At 36.5% G+C, this 24,207-nt stretch overlaps 2 protein-coding genes across 2 annotated transcripts; both read left to right on the plus strand.

The window, feature by feature from the left end:
• Nucleotides 1–3,874: 3,874 nt before the first annotated feature.
• LOC306770565 (acyl-CoA Delta-4 desaturase-like) lies at nt 3,875–13,934 on the plus strand (the record flags this gene model as incomplete). The annotated part of the gene is made up of 12 exons (XM_079259437.1): nt 3,875–4,084; nt 5,879–5,989; nt 6,142–6,339; nt 6,430–6,531; nt 6,600–6,725; nt 6,812–6,872; nt 6,958–7,031; nt 7,189–7,286; nt 7,375–7,471; nt 7,861–7,940; nt 13,524–13,649; nt 13,883–13,934. 12 exons carry the CDS (start codon nt 3,875–3,877, stop codon nt 13,932–13,934), a joined length of 1,335 nt encoding a protein of 444 aa, XP_079115563.1.
• Nucleotides 13,935–18,397: 4,463 nt separating this feature from the next.
• Nucleotides 18,398–24,038, plus strand: LOC306770544 (acyl-CoA Delta-4 desaturase-like; the record flags this gene model as incomplete). The annotated part of the gene is made up of 12 exons (XM_079259415.1): nt 18,398–18,607; nt 21,056–21,166; nt 21,321–21,518; nt 21,610–21,711; nt 21,778–21,903; nt 21,991–22,051; nt 22,182–22,258; nt 22,350–22,447; nt 22,555–22,651; nt 23,043–23,122; nt 23,641–23,766; nt 23,987–24,038. 12 exons carry the CDS (start codon nt 18,398–18,400, stop codon nt 24,036–24,038), a joined length of 1,338 nt encoding a protein of 445 aa, XP_079115541.1.
• Nucleotides 24,039–24,207: the final 169 nt, after the last annotated feature.

The raw sequence follows: 24,207 nt of genomic DNA on the forward strand, positions 1-24,207 counted from the left end.
AAAGCTTTTTGTAAGAGGAAAGATGATTTTTTTTCCTTTTGCAGCTCAATATGATTGTTTCTTTGGAATTTCAAAAGTCCAGTCAATAGTTAAACTACACAAAATGCAATTCTCCTTTTTTTTTTCTTTTATTTCAGAATAAAATACTACTGCACACAAAAAATGGAGATAATAAATGTTCATGAAGTTTTCAGTGGTGGTCTTTTTAAACATTCTACAACATTTACAGTCCCATATAGGTTTTCCTAAATTCAAATTCATTATTTATAATAGAGCAACAAATCTTTGGCATTGTCTCCTTTTTTAATCTAATAGTTTGTGCAGTTTACGCTGAAAAATGCCAACATCATCTTATTTAAACATAAATGACTTCAGTCCATTTGCAAAACACGTTGGCAGTAGCATCACATTTTTCATCCTATGCTTTGGGCTTTGGGCATAAGATGGCATCATTGATGGACAAACAAATTACACCACAACACGGAAGGCAGTACATCTGCAATGTCAGTTTATTTTATTTTATCTTACCAAGTAGAGCCTCTTTAAGATTAAAATGTTTTTTTCCAGGAAAGACAGGCAGCATATTTATTGGGGATGGTTGGGTCCATTAAGGTGATGACCAAAATTGCCAGAAAGAGTCACAAAATAACCAAAAATAGATGCAGAATGACCCTGCTGCATGCACTCTGATATTAGTGTACTATAATCATTTTGTGACATCACATGGTACTAAATGGTGCATAGAAATTGTTTTTGCTTATTTGTCAAATTGGTTTGAGTGGTCACGATGTCTAGAAATATGCTATATAAGTATAGTCCATATAAATGAGAAATCTTATTACAAATTGATATAAAAAGGCATGTTATGTGTTATCGACACTCATTCTAATGTTTATAATTACATAAAAACATTTTCCCACTTCATCCAGCATAAATATCTTGATTCTTAAAGATATAATGTTCCCAAGTATTTCATTCCCTGCATCTGCTTGTGTATCTGGGTCTATAAATCTTTTGGTCTTCAGTGGTTTGTGGTCAGGCCTTTCACCATGCATCATCTTGGAGAGATGCTGCCTTATGCATCTTGGTTCTGGTCCATTATTCATTATGCACCCATTATCCATGCAACAGCAAGATCAGATTTCCTTCCCAAAAAACTCAAGAAGGAGCTTTGCACTTCCAACATATGCAAACTGCAATATACAAACTGCAAGAAAGTCAGAATGTCAGTATGAAAGATTATGTATATCACTGATTAAACTCAAGAAAAGAGTTTAAAAATCTTTAATGAAAGGTTTTCATTCATTATTTACATTTTAAACTTAACAAAAAATCAATTTCAGCTGCAAACACCTCATGGGGAACCTTATGCCAGTCAAAATGCAACTTTGAGAAAAAGTGCCTATGTGGCCAAAACGAAAGTATGCTAAGCACAATAAAGCATTAAGAAGACAGTGATGATGTAATACAGAATATAGTTTGGGTAGGAGGGAAAACAAAGCCAACAGAATGTGTTCTGCACACAACTGTAAAATTAGGAACCCCAAAACCACAGTCTTGCAGGGGCCAAATTTTACTGACCTGAACCACCTGCATCTATTACGATGGCCAAACCCAACCCACTATCTCCTATTGAAACCTGGATCCTACCAATTTATGTATAACCTCCAACCTGACCTGCATGTTAACACAATAAGTAATTGTGACTCTGCCCACGTCCCTCCCTTCATTAGGTTACATTACTTTTCTTTCGTGCGTCTTATACTTACTGTGATTAATGTTGGTCTGTCCTCGATTCATTCACAACAAAAGAGGAAAAGACAACTCAGTAAATATATTTGAAAGTTTATTTTAAGCAGAACTTGATCGCAAGCTTTTCAAAAATAATTAAAAAAAACAGAACATAATATTGCACTGAACCACTGGACTACTTCCCAAGGGATCATCTAAAGGAAACTGATTACATGATTAAGAGAGTATGCGCAACCTGTTAAAGCTGATTTGCTTAGTTTTCACTTATTTGTTGTGTTTCTGGTATGCGTGGCTCCCTCTCAGTATCAAGTCAAACTAAAACACTCATACAACTGACATTAAGTCCATGTTAAGAGGAAGTACTTTGAGATTTGCTGTAAACATAAATGGCACCCATCATGTTGCAGCTTTGCTGTTTTGGCTGCTTGTGCTTAGACCGTAACGTGCGATTGCTATAATTTATTGATGAGGTATTAAATAAACTCCAGTTTCAATTCATTTTTATGACTGAATTATTTAACTGCTCAGAAGTCTCCTTAAGATATTATTGTGTTAAAGAATACATAATAATACATAATGCTGAATACACTTCTTAAATGTAGACTATGTTGTCTGCACTATTCCTCAGAAGCAGAGACAATACATATATTTTTCAAAATATCTGGTAACCCCCTGAAATGATCTTGCTACCTTCATAGGGGTTCTAAACCAGAGTTTGAGATCCGATCTGTGTAGTTAAAAACATGCCTGGTATAACCAAAGTACCACTGCCCTTCAGGCTAATTTGAATAAACCTTTTATTTGCTTTATCTATGTTAGCTCGTGAGAGATCATGAATGATTAGGTGTGTGTGTGTGTCTTTAATTTGGTTAAGTTATATGTATCTGAAGGCTTTTAAAAAATTTTTATGTTAAAATTATTTTGATTTGATATTTAATAAATATTTGTTGTTATGGAAAAGAATTTCCAATGCTCTTCGAAACAAAAAGTGCTACATAAATAAATTTTTATTTGATATATAGGGTCTAGCTTCACAACTGAGCACATTTATTAAAAAAGCTAATGAATAAATTATTCTCTGCAGTGCAAACTATTACAAAAGGAGGGGTAGATGTTTGTCTTTTTTTTATTCCTATTTTAGACACCTATTTGCTTTCCTCATGTTTTTCCTGGTCATCCACTCCTTATCCAACATTGTTCTTGTTTCCATAAATTTCCTGGGCCATGCACACATGGAGGGACATGATGGTCATTCATCATTTTTCTAGTAGTTTTGTTGTCTGTCTCCAGTTTTGTTTCAATTAATCATCCACCACACAGATTGTGCATTTTCTTAAGGAGCAGCATTTTTTTTAGGGTTCTATTCAACGGAAGCTCTTTCTTTAAAAGGAAACCTAAAATACACCAGTGATTTAAAACAAATTTTCATCATTTATCTAGGCCTATTTAGAGGTGTTTACCACCGGAACATCAGCTCAGTGGCCCACCGGGAATCCTCTTGAACTTTCAGAGTAGCAACTCAGGCTTCGCCTTAAGCACTTTTCCAGTTTGGTGTTTTCCATTCAGACAAAACGGCTTTTTGATAATTCAATGGCTGTGAGCCAATAAAAGGTGCGCTGTCTGCCGATTGGCCAGAAACCCTCGGAAGATCTGCTCGAAGTTCGGATGAAAGGGGGTGAATGAGCGGAGCCTATCAGGGATAACAGAGGTTAGCTTCGGGATATTTGCTTATTAATCGCATCTGCAGCAGGAGCAGACGAGAAGCAGTCAGTTGATGTGACTGAAGTCCTGCGACTGGAGTCCAGATCTGGATGCTGTAAGTTGCAAATATTTGTCATCTTCATATTATGGTCATTTAGCTGAACAGCAGCCACCTTTACCTGCCGTTATTGTTTACTCAGGTAACAGATAGTGTTTGGCTTTTTAAAGGAAATTATCAGTTTTTAACCCTAACCCAACGACATAATGTTTGATGAATTCTATAAGTTATACCTCACTAGAAGTTAAGTCCACTATAAGCCAGCAGAAGAGAAAAAGATGAAGCAATTCTAATCACAGCAAGATTTTTATACTTTAATAAGACTGAAGAAAAGTAAAGAGGTGGTTTTTAATAGCAGTGAAGATGGGAGGTGGATTCCAGCAAACGGACCATGGAGAGCCACACAGCGGGGGAGATGCAGATGTTTACACCTGGGAGGACATCCAGAAACACAGCAGCAGGAACGATCAGTGGCTGGTCATCAATCGAAAGGTTTACAACATCACTCAGTGGGCCAAAAGGCACCCAGGAGGGTTTCGGGTCATCAGCCACTATGCTGGAGAGGATGCCACGGTAAATATTGTATCCATGATTACCTTTGTCTTCAGGATTTCTCTGATGTATTGCAAACCCATTTTGACATCTGTGAAATATAAATATCTGTAAATCAGTGCTTTGTAGTCAAAATCAACATTTCAAGCATCCACAATGACACTTCCATTGCACAATTATCGGTGTGTCCGTTCTTACAAAGACAAATTACATAACTTTTGCCAGTCACATACCAGAAAAAGTTTATCAGCAAACCATTTCAGTTTGAATGTGTCTGAGCTTTTGATTAAATTAATTTTCTATGTTCTGGTAAACCACTTTTAGTAATATCATTTAAATTATTTGTAATATATCAGTACAAATATACACAAATGGATATATATTCAAATGTACATTTATACAAAAAAGAAGAATAAACAAAAAAAAAACTGATGTACAGCTATAATTTAATTCAATTAAATTCAATTAATTTCAATTCAGTTAATATAATTATTAGACTCTTGTATTTCCATATTTTATAATGTCTGTTTAATTGTTGAGATAATTCAACTTTGACCTTTGACCAGTGTATCATAGCACAAACACTATAACATCATATAACACATAACATCACGCCATGTCGTAATGGTAGATGCCTGTGAATGTCATTCTGACCAGTAAGCATTTCACTGTAGAAATCCAAATAGCTGTTCTGGTTAATAAATTAATCATTAAGATTAAATACAAATATCTAATGCTTATTTTGCTGTTGTTATAAATTCTCATTGTAAGATATGTAAACATCCATTTTTACCGCTTGGAACTAAAGTTGCTCAGAAGGATCAACAAAAATGGGAATTTTTGCAATATAAAAATAAAATGCATATCATAATGCAGATTTTTACACCTCACTAGTTTTTGTATCAGTTCACATTTAAGTTAACAAGTACTGTGTTAATTTTTAGAAGAGTCCACGCAATCGGTACTTCTCAGTTACATGTCATTGAAGATGTTGAACATTTTCAACTTTAAAGGTGGAATTTGGATAAAATGCAATACTCTGTGGCAGGAAGTTAATTAAATAAATTACCAACCAGGCTCCCAAACTACGAGCTTGATAGTCAAACTGGTAACAAGTAGTACAAGTAAACATGTTAAACTTATATTGATGCCACTGGTATTGAAATCGTGCATAATTGTTGTTCTCGTGTCCCTTGAAAACTAATTTTATTGAGCTGACAACTCAGCAGGCAGAACTACCTCTCAAATTCTCCCCTTGTATTATAGATGGCAACCAGTCACTTAATTAAACACTGAAATCCACAATACATAATTTGGGAAGGATTTCATTTTATTCTTCCCCTTTGCAGAAATAAAGATATTATTCATCCAAAAAAGAAGACAAAGAAGTTCCCATTTTGAACACAGGGAGCATAATTTGAGTTATGGAAGCAGGTGGAAGAAAATTCATTCATTCAGTTTTTGGTTCCCAAAGGGGTTAATGAATAAACAGAACTCCAGAAGTCTAAAAAAAAATAATGAGAAAAATATTATTTATTGTCACAATAAAACTAGTGAAAAGTTTTATTTTTAGTTTCCTTTTTTAGAGATCAAATATTACTTAAGCTTGATATAAAAGCCTTCAAACTAAAGTTGTTTATGGAATTTGTCCTCTAAGCTTGCCTCATTAAAGATACTTTTACTATTATTGTTTAGAATATATTTCCACATTTAATGATGCTAAGATATTGTTTATATATATAGTATGTGTTCAGGATGTTGCCTCTCTTTACGATTGTTCCTGCATCATGTAGAGTTGTTATTTTTGTTTACCAGGAAGCCTTCACTGCTTTTCACCCTGATCAAAAGTTTGCGCAAAAGTTTCTGAAGCCTCTGCTAATCGGAGAGTTGAAAGCGTCAGAGCCAAGCCAGGACCACGGCAAAAGTGTAAGACTTTAAAAAAAATACAGGACAACGTTAGACTGTTAGCTGATCTGTTTGATTGTTCTGGAGTCTGACAGTATTCACATTTTGCAGGTGCCTCATCACTGCATCACTTTTTCAGCTAAAGAACTTTTTCCACTCTTCTCTGTTCCCAGGCAGCAATCATACAAGATTTTGAGCGTTTACGAGAGCAGGCAGAGAAGCAGGGTCTTTTTCAGGCTAAACCTTTGTTTTTCTGCCTCCATCTGGGTCACATCCTGCTGCTGGAGGCCCTCGCATGGCTGATGGTCTGGCTCTGGGGGACCAGCTGGATGCTGACCCTTCTGTGTGCGGTGATGCTGGCAACTGCTCAGGTTATTTGAACAATACTATATGTTAGCCATCTTTTTCTGAATTGATTGAAGCAAATTCTTAATGGGCTCCTTCATCGTCTTCTTTTCTAGTCTCAGGCTGGATGGTTGCAGCATGACTTTGGTCACCTGTCTGTCTTCAAGAAGTCTCGGTGGAATCACCTGATACACAAGTTTGTCATTGGACATTTGAAGGTAACTTCTCAAGATGATGAGTGTCTTTTTTTTATTAGCATACACGTTTTAAAAGAATGATGTCACAGGGAGCTTCAGCCAATTGGTGGAATCATCGTCATTACCAGCATCATGCTAAACCCAATATTTTCAAGAAGGACCCTGATCTCTACACATACAACATCTTTGTACTTGGAACCACTCAGCCAGTGGAAGTAAGTGGATAAAAGCATATATTTTCTCATTCCTTTAAATATCCATACAGCAGGGTGCTCACTCAGCTCTGTACTCTGTGTTACAGTACGGCATAAAAAAGATCAAACACATGCCCTACAATCACCAACACAAGTACTTCTTTCTGGGTATGTTTGTCACTGAAAAATTTTTTTAAAAATAAAAACAGTATCTTTCCAGAAAGAAAACAAAAAATATGCCCTTGTCTTCCAGTGGCAACACCACTACTCATTCCATCTTTGAACATTAACTTAATGAAGACCATGATTACTCGTCACGACTGGGTGGTATGATGTCAGCCTCTTTGTGATTCAGTGGTTTATTAAAGTTCTCTTAAATAAAACTTGAATCCAGTAAAAGATAAAATCAGCCTTTATGTATAAATAATCGTTTATGTATTTTTTTATATAAGTCAAGAAAAGATATTTATCTTTCTCTTTGAAGGATCTGGCATGGTCTGTGACATTCTACTTACGATACTTCTACTGTTATATACCTTTGTATGGCCTGTTTGGTTCACTGGCTCTTATTACCTTTGTCAGGTACATGCTCCTATCTGTGTATTACCAGCTTTACTCAATAATTTCAAATCCCTATAGACCAAATCTTATTTTAGTGTTTATTTTACAGGTTTTTGGAGAGCTACTGGTTTACGTGGGTGACTCAGATGAATCATCTGCCAATGGAGATTGATCATGAGAGGCACCAAGACTGGATGACCATGCAGGTACTTGTTTAAATAAGTGTTTTTCTTTTTCCAAAACTGCCGTTGGTATGGTGCAGAACCAAAGGTGAATCCAGTCAATCGCAACATTATATTCTTTTATAAAATATAACTTTATATAATTTGTATATCATATCAGCATTAAAGCACAACAGACATCTTGTAGTTATATTCCAATTTAACCCAGTTCACTGTAATCCACTAATCTATTTTAATCTTTTAATTTAAATGATGTTAACTGTTTAAAAGATGTAAAGTTACTGAAAATGTTTCCCAAAAAATTAAGTCAACTGGTTACACTGAATCTTCTGATTCAAAATGCCCTCTAAGATACAAATTTAATACATCCAACAAATGATGGATATATTAACTCATCTCATCATCTTTTTCAGTTACAAGCCACTTGCAATATTGAGCAGTCCTTCTTCAACGATTGGTTCAGCGGACATCTCAACTTTCAAATTGAACACCAGTAAGACAAATAAGACATTTCCAGGAATAAACTCAGGATTTTTTTTACTATGTTTTCAGATGCACAGCTCTTCCAGTACCATGCTGGATTTCAGCTATATCCAGACATGTACAAAATTGTTGGTACTGTTCAGTCAATAAAAGAAAAACTCACAATAGTCACAGTAATAACTTGAATCTGACATAAATAATAATAAATACAAATTCTATGAAATTAAACCATTGAAAGTCAGACATTGCTTTTTAACCATGCTTCAACAGAATCACAAGCTTTCTGAATTGCCAAGAATTACCAAGCTTTCTGACACTGGCCAGAACATTTTTCCATAGAAACCCCTAATAGTCTTGACATTTCATTATACTCTGCAGACATTCAAGACACCCTGTGTCAGATGCAGCAAAGCAGCCCCAGAACATGACAGAGCCTCCTCCGTGTCTCACCATAGGAACAGTGTTCGTTTCTTCATATGCTTCATTTTTCCATCTGTGAACATAGAGCTGATGTGGCTTGGCTAAAAGTTCCATTTTTGTCTCATCTGTCCATAGGACATTCTCCTAGAAACTTTGTGGCTTGTCAACATGTAGTTTGGCAAATTCCAATCTGACTTTTTTATGCTTTGTTTTCAACAATGGTGTCCTTTAAGGTCATCTCCCATTAAGTCCACTTTGGCTCAAACAACGTATGGTGCGATCTGATAATGTTGTTCCTTGAGCTTAAAGTTCACCTTTAATCTTTCTGGGCTCTTTTGTTACCATTTGTATTATCCATCTCTTTGATTTGTCAACAGTTTCCTCCTGCAGCCACGTCCAGGGAAGTTGGCTACAGTCCCACGGATCTTACATTTCTGAATAATATGCAGCTGTATGTTACAGGCCTCTGTTGAGTCCTGTATATTTTTGCAGGAAGGAAAAGACACGCGTGAGCTGTGATCTGTTGGCAGGCAGGCTCTGGTCTGCATTTATTAGTAATCATATTTTTTTTAATCAAACATTCCTCATTTCAAAATGCAGACATTTGTTCAGAATTCTTATGTATACAGTCTTAATTAAAACACATAAAAACCTATGTGCAATATACTAGCTTTTCTTTAGCACAGTGATTTTATGAGCATTTGTCTGACTCAAAGATATCGCAGTTTCAATTACAAAATACTGACGCAGCACAACATGCTATATTTCACCTGCATCTTTTCTATACTTTGTCAGTGCAAGAACCATATAAACAGTATCATTCAAAACGAAGAAAATTCTGACATAACAATTACCAGTTTAATTGTAAATGATTATATTTAGCTTCACGATACATACAAGTCCAAGAAAAACCATATAACCAACCTGTATATTTTTGCAGGAAGGAAAAGACACGCGTGAGCTGTGATCTGTTGGCAGGCAGGCAGGCAGGCTCTGGTCTGAGCATGCGCTGGATGATCTCCCCCTCCGTATGCTTGGCTTTGAGCCCCTCATCCATCTGTTTGCAGAGTCCATGATACCTAATGTCAGATGTGTTGTCCCCGATTTGACCCCCATGTACTTTGAATTCCCTATGCTGAAGGAATGGCAGGTCTTTTAGGGAAACCACATTATCAGGCTGGTTATGGAATCTATCATCAGCATAGGTGCTAGTGGTTACACGAGCATCTTTAGACTAAGGTGAACGTGGAGTAGCAGTCGGTAAATGTTGCACTGTCTGTGTGGCTTTCAACTCTGCTAGTTTTCTTCCTAATGCTTCATAGCTAGCATTGAACTTGTCATACTCTGAGACATGTGTACCAAGAGGTAATAACCCTGTGAGGACCTCAGTACTCTGTTGTGAAGCTACACTGATAGGAACAGTATTTACAACTTCATCCCCAGTTGCCAGTACTTCAGAAACATAACTATCAATTACTTCAGCAATCACATCTCTTAAATGCAGTAAGTGAGAAAAACCAAGATCTTCTGACTCAAGTAATGTTTCACAACTGAGGTAAGAGTATATGTAATCAAAACAACTTTCTGCATCACCACGTATAATGCTTGAAGGATCAAGATCAGGTACCAATCTGATGTCTGTAGCAACTTGGAAGAGTTCCTCTGTAGTCTGCTGCTGAAGACTCTGCTTGATCTTCCAAGTCAGTTTTTTTCCTTTCGACCTCTGTCATCTTGTGTTTGTTGGCCAGCGACTCCTCACAGCGCAGTCAGTTAAACAAGCCGCAAGTCAGTCCTCCAGCCAGGGTCTCTTCAGCATCTGTAGACTCGTGGCTCGCTCAGTTGCACGTCTGTTGTTCACCCTCGCCTGTGATGTCAGCCTTCGGTTCGTTGGTTATAGGACCAGCATCAGTTCCGTTGGCGTGCCAGTCCCCATACGGGCCACCAAAATTATATTACAGGCCTCTGTTGAGTCCTGTATATTTTTGCAGGAAGGAAAAGACACGCGTGAGCTGTGATCTGTTGGCAGGCAGGCCCTGGTCTGCATTTATTAGTAATCATATTTTTTTTAATCAAACATTCCTCATTTCAAAATGCAGACATTTGTTCAGAATTCTTATGTATACAGTCTTAATTAAAACACATAAAAACCTATGTGCAATATACTAGCTTTTCTTTAGCACAGTGATTTTATGAGCATTTGTCTGACTCAAAGATATCGCAGTTTCAATTACAAAATACTGACGCAGCACAACATGCTATATTTCACCTGCATCTTTTCTACACTTTGTCAGTGCAAGAACCATATAAACAGTAACATCTCAGTAAACAGTGTAAGAAAATAATCACATGTATCCTACTGTTTAAACAATTAGTATAACTTAAGGCCATATGCAAATAAAATCCAAATGAAAGTCACACTCTGGGAGCCATACATTACACTTAACGATCCACGTGATGGTCCGCCATCTTAAAACGTGCAGCATAACTACTGCTCTGCAACTCAGTGCTCAATTGATAGTTTTATCATTCAAAACGAAGAAAATTCTGACATAACAATTACCAGTTTAATTGTAAATGATTATATTTAGCTTCACGATACATACAAGTCCAAGAAAAACCATATAACCAACCTGTATATTTTTGCAGGAAGGAAAAGACACGCGTGAGCTGTGATTTGTTGGCAGGCAGGCTCTGGTCTGAGCATGCGCTGCTTCTCAGCAGATCACCACACCCAGCGCTCACCTTGACCCAGACGCCCTCTGCTGTCCTAATATCACAATTACACTCAAAACAACAGGCCTAAAACAGGTGTATTATAGATGAGCTGAGACCTTCTTCTTCATAAAAAAAAAACCAAACAAATTAAACCACATTTGTGATCCTACATTTGTAGGCGTCACATGTAGTCATAGGAACATCAAGCTGCTTGGAGATGGTCTTACAGCCTTTACCTTTAAGATGCTTGTCTTTTCTTTCTAATCTCCTGAGACAACTCTTTCCATTGCTTTTTCTGGTCCATGTTAAGTGTGGTACACACCATGTAACCAAACAGCATAGCGACTACCTGTATCCCTATATATAGGATGCTAATTAGTGGACAGACCTTGGATCAAGATGTCCCTTTGGTAGCATTATTTTGAGTCTTTTCTAGGGGTACCATAATTTTTTATTCAAGTTATTTCTGTGACCATTTTGAGTTTTTCTTTTTTTTCTTCTTTTTTTTGTCTTGTCCGGCATTTAAGCAGGCAAAATGGATTTTCTGGCATCATAGATGTAATGCTCCCCTTGATATTCTGGATTTTAATTTTATTTTTCTATTAATTTTGCATAATTGTTGGTATTACAAAGTTTGTACTGCTGGACCGGACCGGAGAGGACAGAAGAGGGACAGAAAGAGAATCTAAAAGAAGAGAAAACAGAAAACACCTTGAAGAGAGAAAAAGAGAGAGAGAAAGGAAGAAAAAAAAAGATTGAAAAAGAGAACAGCCTACATACATTTGCGTGTATATAAGCACACATACACACCCACTTATATATATACACATCCATACACCTATACATACTGGAATCATGTTCCCCCTGCGGGAGGACGAAGCCATCAACTGTCAGGAAAACCAAGACCTCACAAGCTAAATTAGACACACAGGAAGAAAACCAGCCGTTGTTAGTAAATGAACCTGCAGGCTACTCAGTGACTGTGCCACATGCAGAACATACAGAGTGGAACGTGTTCAGAGAAGAGTGATCATGCCAATGTGGCCCCGCCCACACGCAGGCAAGAGGAAGGCCCTGAGAACCCCGAGGCTTGAGCAGCTGGCGGCCGTCCCCAAGCACAGATCCCAACCGCCCCGCTCCGGAGCCAGCCATGCATCCACCCAGGAGGTGGCAGAGGGGGGGCCCCAGCAGAGCCCCCCACGGTCAGGGGGAACAGGCCCCAGCAGGGCCGGACCGGCAAAGCCCGCCTCCGCCGGGCACCGTCCACCCTGGGCAGACAGAGTGTGGGCCCCAGGACCCCAAGAGCCAGAAGGAAACCCCCCACCCCTGTAGGCAGAAGGTACAGCCCACGCCAATGGAGAGCCAGGACACCCAGACCGCCACTGAATGGTAGCCAGGCCGCGCCCCAGCGCACCGGCCGCGGTCCATTTTGAGTTTTTCTTTTATTGACCGAAGTGTTCCAACAATTTTGTCTGCGTCTGTAAATATTTTGTTTTACTATTATGTTGATGATAAATTAACAATATATTGTGCAGCCCCACTCTACAAATACAAGAAATGAATGTTCCAGTGAAAAATATAATAATATCAAACACAAATGTTAATACTAATGATAAAGTGGGTTGAAACAGGGGCAGCTGTAGCTCAGGAGGAAGAGCAGTCAGCTTGTAACTGAGAAGTTGGGAGTTTGATTCCAGGCTTCCCCTGACTATGTGCTGAAGTGTCCTTGGGCAAGACACTGAACCCTAAGTTGCACCCCAATGTGCCTATTGTGGTATTAGTGTGTATGTAAGTCGCTTTGGATAAAAGTGTCAGCTAAGTAACTGTAGAGTAGAAACAGAAAAATTAATTTTGTGGATAAAAGCTTTCAAACTCAGGGAAAAAATGGATGTTCATACCGGGAGCGCAAAGAACATGGAAATAAAAAAAAAAAAAACTATGTCCAAGGTTTAGTCATATAGACCTAATGTGGATTTTATTTGTACAAAACGTAAATGAGACATATATGAATAAACTTGCTTTACTTTTAATCTTGCAGAGCAAAGAAAAGAAAACTTGGTACTGTTCTGGACCATTCTTTTCATTTTTTTTTTTTTTTACCAGAACTTAAGTGTAGGATAACTTAATTTCTGTGTCATTCATTTCAGTTGCTTTCATATATATATATATATATATATATATATATATATATATATATATATATATATATATATATATATATATATATATATATATATATATACATATATATATATTTATATATATATATATATATACACATATATATATATATATATACATATATATATGTATATATATATATACATATATATATATATATACATATATATATATATATATATATATATATATATATACATATATATATATATATATATATATATATATATATATATATATATATAAATAAATATATATGGCTTTTCTCTTTCTCAAGCTTATTTCCCAGGATGCCACGCCATAACTACCACCTGGTGGCCCCCCAGGTCCGTGTTCTATGTGAAAAACACAGGATTCCTTATGAGATGAAAACTTTGTGGCGAGGCTTTGCTGATGTTGTGAGGTAATAATTTACAGACATGACATGCAACAAAGTAAAAGATGCTTATCTGACCAGACAGCAAAGATCGTCAGAGTTTTGATTCAACAAACAAATAGCATATTGAGAGAAAGCCTTTTTTTTAAACAAGCTGTGTTTTGTGAGGCTACCTGCCCTCTTTCATTCAGGAAGTAATCATGATTGGTTTGCATCATAATTTTAACTGATGTTTTTTCCATTTTCTGCTCCTCTTACAGGTCTCTGAAAACCTCAGGGGATCTCTGGCTTGATGCATATCTTCATAAATGAAAAGGAAAGGAGAGATGTTTTCTTTTTCTTTAAATCTACAAATGATTGCATGTTTGGACTTAAACATATTCAGGAAAATAGAATCATGTGTTGTTGTTTTGGTTTGTAAAAGGTATAAAAGTTATCATATTGGCTAATTATTAAGCACTATAAAAGTGAAAACTAGCTGTGAAGAATTTTATGATCAACTCTGTATACCATTTTGTGAAAATCAGTAATCACACTTGCATATACAATTTAAGATCAGTACCTTAATTTAATTTTCTGTCCAAGCTATTCTCCATTTGCTCTTTTACGTCCCAATAAACAAACAAATTGACTTTTCTTTCTCCTCTGTCATTATCAACATAATAATTCAGGTACAAACACAACTGCACACATAAAAAAAGAAGAAGATAACAAATATTTACAAAATATTTTATCATGGTCTTTTTTAACATTACATCCCACAATATTTATAAGCCTAACCACATCTTATCTAATCTCGAGTTTGTCATTTATAGCAGAGCAACAAATTTACGGTGTTATCTCTTTTTTTTTTTTTTTACCCCTAGGTTAATCTAGTTTACTCAGCAAAATACCAAGTATCAACTTAAGTCTGTTTTAACATAGATGACTTCATTCCATTTGCAGTACACGTTGGCAGTAGTATCACATTTTTGACCCATGTTGACCATGGGCCAAGATAAGATAGCATCAATGATGGACTAATGAACTCCACAACTGAGCTCTAAAGGAAGTAATCTGCAAAGTAAGTTTACTCTTTAATTTATTTTATTGAACATTTATTTAATCAGGAATAGCCTAACTTAAATGAGACTTAAAATGTCTTTGCCAAGAGTGTCCCGGCCAAGACAGCAACAAAACACTTAAACGTTTCATAAACACAAAACACACATTCAAACTGGCAAAGGCTTCAAAACATGTATTCATTTTCTTAACCACTTAGTCCAATTCAGGGTCATGGGGAAGCTTGAGCTGATCCCAGTAATAAGCAGACGAGACGCAGGGTACACCCTGGACAGGTCACTAGTCTATCACAGAGATGTAAATAACCACTCACAGGGAGAATTTAGAAAAACCAGTTAACCTAACATGAAGTCTTTCAGTGGTGGGGGGAAGCAAGAGTAACCAGGAAGAACTTATTCAACATCGAAACTCCACACAGAAAGGTTGCTGGTTGAACATCGTCCCAGCTAAGGTTCAAACCGGTTCAAACCAGCAGCCTTGTTGCTGTAATGCTGCAGTGCTAACTACCACCACACCATGTAGCCTGGGGGTAAAACAAAGTAACAATATATTAAAAAGAATCAAAAACTTTTTTAACACACACACAAATTACAAACAGATGTAACTGCCTCCAAATCAGCCAATGAGACCAGGATTCATGAAGTTTCAAGTCTTTCTGCAGTTCATTCAAGGCAAATGGAGCAGCTCACAAGAAAACCTGTTTTCCCATCTCAGTTCACACCCTTGGGATCGAAAATAATGAAGTCCTGTAAACTAAGACTGTGAGACCCTGAACCTTTCTACTGGAGAAGAGTTGGGAGGTAGAAAGGAAGTAAACCAATAACAGCTTTGTAAAAATGAATATGTCTGTGTCTTAGCCTTCATATGAATGAAAAGGTCCATGTAACATGTTTATATGATAAATTATGAAATGTGTTTAGGAGAAAAATGTTTGTTCACACTGGGATTTCAAATTGATGAAATCTAGAATTTGTAATGAATCTTGTAGTTCCATGATGCATAGTATGTGGAGCATGTACAAGGTGTGCATGTACACAGCATCTCCACAATCTAAAACTAACGTAAAGGTAGCAAGTTAAATAACATGCAGCCTGAAGCCTTAAACATGCAACTGATTCTGTCAAATGATTAATCAAGATGTATAAAGGTAATTTTGTGAAAACTTTTAAGTTAAAGTATTTATTTCAACCCTCTGATGCATGACTTATGAAAAAAAATAAAAGCCACATTTTTTAAAATACAACATTTTACTTTTACAGACATGTACATAAGCTTTTCTTTCTTTTTCGTATTATATACATCATTTGACATTTTATTTAGTTCATTTATTTTTTCTATTCTATAAAAATATTTATAAAATATTTAATTGTCATATTTATATAACATAAATGTTCTTTAAAAATTGACTAATATTATCTTGTCCTGTTCACACTGAGGTAAACTTAGTAAACTTAGTAAAACTTAGTATATGAAATTTTACTCTATTGTTCATTCTTCAATGTGTTGCAGTATATTTTGTGCATCTTCTAATGTCCACTGAAGTGATATGATATGATCAGAACAAAACCTGCCAGAAAAGGGCACAAAATAACTCAATCAGAATCAGAAAACTTTATTGCCATATTCTGTCTGTGAACACAATTCAGACTTGGAACCTGCTTTGGTGATAAGGTGCAACATAAAAAAACAAAAAACTAAAAGTAGAAATACAGTCATTTTTTTAAAGTAAGGTAAGGACATGCCGACAATTTTACATTTGAAAATAAAATAAAAAATAAATTTAAAAAAAAAAAAAAAAGGAAATGTAGAATGACCCTGTCGCATGTTATCTGCAGTGCAATTCATTCATTGGAACACTCTGGTTATGTGATATTTCTGCCCCCTGGTGGATACTTTGCACTGCTATCATTTTGTGACACTGCATGGTAGTAAATAGTACATGAAAATATTTTTCAATTCATTTTGGATTTTTTTTTATTTTTTAGATGATGTTAAAAGGGCAAATAAAGACTTTAGAGGACACAGATAACTTGATGCACACTTGTGTTATGCCTCTGGAATGGAAAACCCAAACATGGGTGTACAGACATGAGCGAAGGACAGCAGAGACAAACAACCCCCAACTCTTCCTCTTCACCAGACCATCCTCTCCTCATCACCCAAAGTCCCGAGAGAATATCTCAATCCCAGTCCAAATACCAGTGACTGCCATCTACCAGGAAATACAACAGCATTTAGCTGCTACGATGCCACCAAGTAGAGCAAACGGCCATGGGGGATTAAACTAAATCCATTTTAAAGACATTACATTTCTCACGTGCCTATTCATGAAATCTGCAAAGTAACTTTACACATATCTGGCTTTTAATAGTTTTGATTTAATTTTTCATTTTAATATGACTTCATTTATGATTTTTGCTATTTGCTGTAGCCTTTTACTGCTTTTAATGCTTGTACCATTTTAATGCTTATTTTGTTTTATCTAAAGCACTGATTTGTCTTGTACACGAAACGTATATGCAAATAAACCTTGCTTTTAAATAAGATATAACGTGAAATTTATCACAATGGGAAGGGAGTTATGCAAAGTGTAATTTCAATCTAATGTTTATTAATAGAATTGTGTAAATTATTTTTAACGGCTATTGTTTTGTTTTTTAAAATTTATTTGTTTGCTATTTGGTTTTGACATGCCATATCCATTCATCATTCAGTCCTCTAATTCTCAGTAGATGGGAAGGTCATGAGCAGCAGAACACACAGGATGAACTGTAATAACCTCCTGGCCATTGAATAACGACATATTTTATCCCAACTGTGAACCCATCAGCAGTCGTCCAGCTGATTGTTTTCCGTTTAGACGTTAAAACGGCTCTTTGATATTCAGATAAGTATCTTGACCCATATCGCAGTGGCTGTGAGCCAAATGAAAAAAAAAGCCTGCCGTCCGCCGATTGGCCAGAAACCCTCGAAAGATCTGCTCGAAGTTCGGAGGAAGGGGTGAATGAGCGCAGCCTATCAGGAAAGACAGAGGTTAGCTTCGGGATATTTGCTTATTAATCGCATCTGCAGCAGGAGCAGACGAGAAGCAGTCAGTTGATGTGACTGAAGTCCTGCGACTGGAGTCCAGATCTGGATGCTGTAAGTAGCAAATATTTGTCATCGTCATGTTTTGGGTTGATAGCTGAACAGCAGCCACCCTTCACCTGCTGCTGTTGTTGAATAATCCCCCAGGCGACGGTTTTCGAGGATTTCATTTGGTTTTTGTTTTCCTCACATTAACAAAACATTTAATAATGTGATAAACTGTTTTTTCTTCTTTTTTCTTTACCTTCTTCTGCCTGTAAAGCTTTGGTTTGTGTGGGTATGGGCTATATTTACAAAAATACTCCTAAGCTAGCTGCTGGATTCATTGTTGAACATCATTAAGCTCAGGAAAAGATCTTCGAAGGCATAATAAAGCATTCTTTTGCAAAACAGTATTTTTGTAGTATATTTGAGTGACTGAGATGAATAGCAATGAGATGAATATCAATGAGGTTGTTTTTAACATGATAATTTGAACTTCATGACATGATCATAACAATGTGACAGTGTAAGAATACAAGGACATCAGATGTAATACAGTTTCATCATGTGTTTATTCATGCATTCATGTGCAGTTATTCCTGTACTGTGCAGGTAGATTCAGTTCAGACACAGCAGCAGTGAAGATGGGAGGTGGAGGCCAGCAAACAGACCATGGCGAGCCACACAGTGGGGGAGAAGCAGGTGTTTATACCTGGGAGGACGTGCAGAAACACAGCAGCAAGAATGATCAATGGCTGGTCATCAATCGAAAGGTTTACAACATCACTCAGTGGGCCAAAAGACACCCAGGAGGGTTTCGGGTCATCAACCACTATGCTGGAGAGGATGCCACGGTAAATATGTCTACGATTAGCTGTGCCTCTCTGTTTTTTCATTTGTCTATAACATTTTTCTTTACCAGTTATTCATTTCTTCATGGTCAAAAACATTTGCAGAATTCACAAGGGCACTCTTCTGTTTTACAGTGATTATACTTTATGTCTGTAGTTATCCAGACAAATGACGTCAGTTTTGCCAGTCACGTACCAGTAAAAAGTGTAAGCTATTTCCATGATTGATATTGTTTCCATATTTTTCTCCACTAAAAATGTTGGAGATATTTCAAATCCTTAAACTAATCCAACCATGACCTTTGACCAGTATTTCTACGTGTATCTCAGCATGATCACACGTCATGCCCTAATAGTAGACGCCTGTGAATGTCATTCTGACCAGTTAGCATATAATTGTAGCAATAATATATGAATATCTAACACCTTTTTTTATTGTCATGGTAGTAATTTTTTTAACATCTGTTTTTACCACTTGAGCTGTATTTTGGATTTATAGATGCTAAACACAATGTTGTCCCTCAATTTTCTATGTGGTTATAAATGTGTGAGAAAGGAGAAAAAGAGTTTAGTATATGTTCGTGGAAGTTCTGTATGACTGTGTGTGACATATAGTGTTAAAATTTGCTTTAAGTGGACAACATGACTGGAAAAGTTCTATGTAAGTAGCTAGTGTCTTACCTGCAGAACTGTTACATGTTACAAGTGATGAAATTGTTTTCTGTCAGTCAATTGTTTTATTAAAGATGTGCCAAAGATATTAAATAATAAATCATAAGAAGCTAGTAGCTTACCTGCAATAGATAGCTGTCAGAGTGCTCACTGTTTGAAATATCAAATATTTTCCTGAAGGATGAATTAAAGTTCCTCTGAAGGAGACCAGCAGAAATGGGAAATTTTCCCAAATCAAAGAACTCCAACATAAAATATGAACTGCAGCTTAAATCCACATTATCATGCATATTTTTACTCCACATCAATTTTGCACCAGTTCATATTCAAGTTAGCTGTATGGCCATTTTTGTAAGATTCTCTCTAATCGGGAATTCTCAGGTTGGATATGATTGAAAATGTTGAACATTTTCAACTTTTAAAGTTGAATTTGGGCAAATAAATAATCCAGGAAGTTAATTAAATAAAGGAGCAAACAGGCTTACAAACTACAAGATTGACAATCAAACAAACAACTACATTTTGAACACAATCGGGTAAAAAAGTTGTATTTAAGCCACCATTACAAATAAACATTTTTATCCCGCATACAGTCTTTGATGGTAGTTCTGATGTCTTTTGATAATTTTTTATTAAACTACCTCTCAGTGTCTTGTCTTGTTTAATAAATGCCATCTAATCCATGTTGATATCCATAAAAGTAAATTTGGGAATAATTTTTTTTTTCCCCCAAAATCTTTCCTTTTGCCAAAATAAAGTTGTTGTTCTCCAGAGAAGAAGTGATTTTCCCACTTTGAACACAGGGGGGCATAATGTGCACATCAAAGAAAGTGATGGAAGCCAGTGGGTGGATTGATTCCAGGTTTCCCTACCACATGCCCGAGTATCCACATTACCCCACTGTTTTGTCTTTTGTGTATGAATGTGCGAGAGAAGAGAGTGCACTTAGTGTCTGACTGTAGAAGATTGTATGGTTGTTCAGGTGATTATAACAGTTTTACAGTACACCGAGCGATCAACATGGCTGAAAAAGCACCACATGATTACAGTCCGTTTGCCTTGTTAGGGAAAAATCTCTCAATGAACAACAGGCACTCAGATCAGTGAGAAGACACCAAAGTTTTACTTTCTGTAAGGAGTTCACACAAACCATCAGACAAGGGGAACCTAGCTGGTGAACATTCAGGCACTTTTATATGCATCCCTTACCCCAAACCCACCTGGGAACACTGTTATCTCAGTTCTTGGTGTAGGACCCCCAAAGTCAGGTTTATGATGATGATCTCCTGCACGGGGGGGGGGGGGGGGGGGGGGGGGGGTCACAATGTCATTTGCAGTTGTTGTCATGCCAGAGACACTTTGAAGGGAGATAAGAAACAGGATTCTCACCTTCTGTCCCCAACAGATGCTCACAATATAATAGTTACAAGATTTTTTTCATCACCATTCATTCATTCATTCATTCATTCATTCATTCTGTTTTTAGTTTTTGAACTTGTAAATGCACAAACATAATTGTAGAAGATTAAGTAAAAAAACAAGAAAGAAATACATATCAGTCGTGTTGGTGACATGGTCAGATAACAAAACCCGTGAAAATGTTTATTTTCATTGCATTTGCAGGGCTTGTATCCTTTGTAAGCTTGATTTATAGTTATTGTTTGTAATATATTACTTATTTAAGCAAAGAGGTTTTATATACTGTCAAACTCAAGAACTTTTCCCACTCTTTATGTGTTTGTTCCTACATAATGTAGAGTTGTTATTTTTGTTTACCAGGAAGCCTTCACCGCATTCCACCCTGATCAAAAGTTTGTGCAAAAGTTTCTGAAGCCTCTGCTAATCGGAGAGTTGAAAGCGACAGAGCCAAGCCAGGACCACGGCAAAAGTGTAAGACTTTAAATCAAAGTTGCAGGACAACGTTAGACTGTTAGCTGATCTGTTTGGTTGTCCTAGAGTCTGACAGTATTTACATTTTGCAGGTGCCTCATCACTGCATCACTTTTTCAGCTAAAGAACTTTTTCCACTCTTCTCTGTTCCCAGGCAGCAATCATTCAAGATTTTGAGCGTTTACGAGAGCAGGCAGAGAAGCAGGGTCTTTTTCAGGCTAAACCTTTGTTTTTCTGCCTCCATCTGGGTCACATCCTGCTGCTGGAGGCCCTCGCATGGCTGATGGTCTGGGTCTGGGGGACCAGCTGGATGCTGACCCTTCTGTGTGCGGTGATGCTGGCAACTGCTCAGGTTATTTGAACAATACTATTTGATAGTCAAGTTTTTGCTGAATTGATTGATGCAAATTCTTAATGGGCTCCTTCATCGTCTTCTTTTCTAGTCTCAGGCTGGATGGTTGCAGCATGACTTTGGTCACCTGTCTGTCTTCAAGAAGTCTCGGTGGAATCACCTGATACACAAGTTTGTCATTGGACATTTGAAGGTAACTTCTGAAGACATTAATGTCCTTTTATTGACATAGACAGATATTAAAAGACTGATCTCACAGGGAGCTTCAGCCAACTGGTGGAATCATCGTCATTTCCAGCATCATGCCAAACCGAACACCTTTAAGAAGGACCCTGATATCTACATGTTGGATATTTTTGTACTTGGAACCACTCAGCCAGTGGAGGTATCTATATTAAAGCATATATTTTTCTAATTCCATTAAATATTTATACAGTAAGGTGCTCACTCAGCTCTGTACTCTGTGTTACAGTACGGTATAAAAAAGATCAAACACATGCCCTATAATCACCAACACAAGTACTTCTTTCTGGGTATGTTTGTCATACACACACACAGACACATAAATATATGTATATCTATATCTATAGATATAGATATAGATATACTTTATATATATATATACTTTCTAGGGAAAAAAGTTTGCCTTTCTTTGTTTTCCAGTGGCACCACCACTACTTATTCCAGTTTTCTACAACTTTAACATAATGAAGACAATGATTACTCGTCGCGACTGGGTGGTATGATGTCAGCCTCAATATTTATGAATAAATAAATAAATATTTATTATTTTTCAAAGTCATGAAAGAATATTTCACCTTTTCCTTGAAGGATCTGGCATGGTCCATGACGTTCTATTTCCGATACTTCTACTGTTATATACCTTTGTATGGCCTGCTTGGTTCATTGGCTCTCATGACCTTTGTCAGGTACATGTTGCTATTTATGTGTTACCAGCATTACTTAATATTTGTAAAACTCCACAGAGGTAATTTTATTCTTTTTTTTCTTTCTTTGTTTTGTTTTGTTTTTACAGGTTTTTGGAGAGCCACTGGTTTGTGTGGGTGACTCAAATGAGTCATCTGCCAATGGAGATTGATAATGAGAAGCATCTAGACTGGACAACCCTGCAGGTGCTTGTTAAATCTTATACTTTTTTCCAAAACTTCCTTTGCTGTACTGCAGAAGCCAAGTGAATACAGTCAGTCAAAAACGCTTTAAACCTTGCCGATATGTCATTATAAGAACATTATCAAGACTTAGCATCTTTCTGAGCTTCAGATTTTTATATAATCCAGTTACATATCATCTCAAATCTCTGCAGTGCACTTAGAATCCATTAAATTAAACATAAATTAAATGATAACTTTGTTCATAAAATGCCAAATTACTGAAATCTTTCCTAAATAAGAAAAAAACTGGTTACACTGAATCTTCTCTTTTTTTAATCTGCCTTCTGAACATACAAATGTATAGCAAATGACGTGTGTATTACCTTTCTTTTACACTCATAATCTTTTTCAGTTACAATCCACTTGTAATATTGAGCAGTCCTTCTTTAACGACTGGTTCAGCGGACATCTCAACTTTCAGATTGAACACCAGTAAGTCAAAAATGAAATTTCCAGGAGTAAACTCAGGAGTTTTTACCATGTTTTTAGACACACAGTACCATGCCAGACTTCAGCTATACAGACATTGTGTGTTCATATTATCATAATGATAAATTCACAATATATTGTGTAGCCCTACTCTACAAATAAAAGAAAGATTAATGGTCCAGTGAAGAATATTATAATATTAAACACAAAATTATTCCTAATGATTAGAATGAATTTTGGGGATAAAAGCTTTCAAACTTTAAGAGAAAATGTGTGGTCATACTGGGAGCACTATGAACATAGAAATAAAAACAAAAACTATGTTTAAGCTCTTAACCATATGAACATAATGTGAATTTGATATCTACAAAACATACATGTGACGTATGAATAAACTTGCTTTAGCTTTCATCTTTACATAGCAAAGAAGAGATTTTTTTTACCAGAACTACAGAGTAGGATAACTTCATTTCTATGTCAGGTGAGTTGCTTATACAAACGAGTTTTTTTTCTTTCTCAAGTTTGTTTCCCAGGATGCCACGCCATAACTACCAACTGGTGGCCCCCCAGGTCCGTGCTCTGTGTAAGAAACACGGGATTCCTTATGAGATGAAAACTTTGTGGCGTGGCATGGCTGATGTTGTGAGGTAATAATTTACAGACACAACATGCAAAAAAGTAAAAGATGCTTGTCTGAGCAGGCAGCAAAAGTGTCAGTGTTATGATTCAATAAACAAATAGTATATAGACCAAAAGTCTTTTTTAAGCAAGCTACATGCTTTTGAGGCTACCTGCCCTCTTTTATTAAATTAATTGTTGTTAGCTGCCTATTTAACAGATGTTTAACCATTTTGTTTCTTCTTACAGGTCTCTGAAAACCTCAGGGGATCTCTGGCTTGATGCATATCTTCATAAATGAAAAGCTTTTTGTTAAAGGAAAGATAACTTTCTTTTTTTTTTGAAGCTCAAATGATTGTCTTTAGAATTTAAAAAAATCCATTAATATGTTTCAACTAACCAGTCTCTGTTGTTTGTGCTTTGTAAAAGTTAGCAGATCGGCCATTTCTTCAGCAATATAAATGAAAATA

The sequence above is a fragment of the Telmatherina bonti genome, assembly GCF_933228915.1.
Source record: "Telmatherina bonti genome assembly, chromosome: 2".
NCBI classification, from domain to species: domain Eukaryota; kingdom Metazoa; phylum Chordata; class Actinopteri; order Atheriniformes; family Telmatherinidae; genus Telmatherina; species Telmatherina bonti.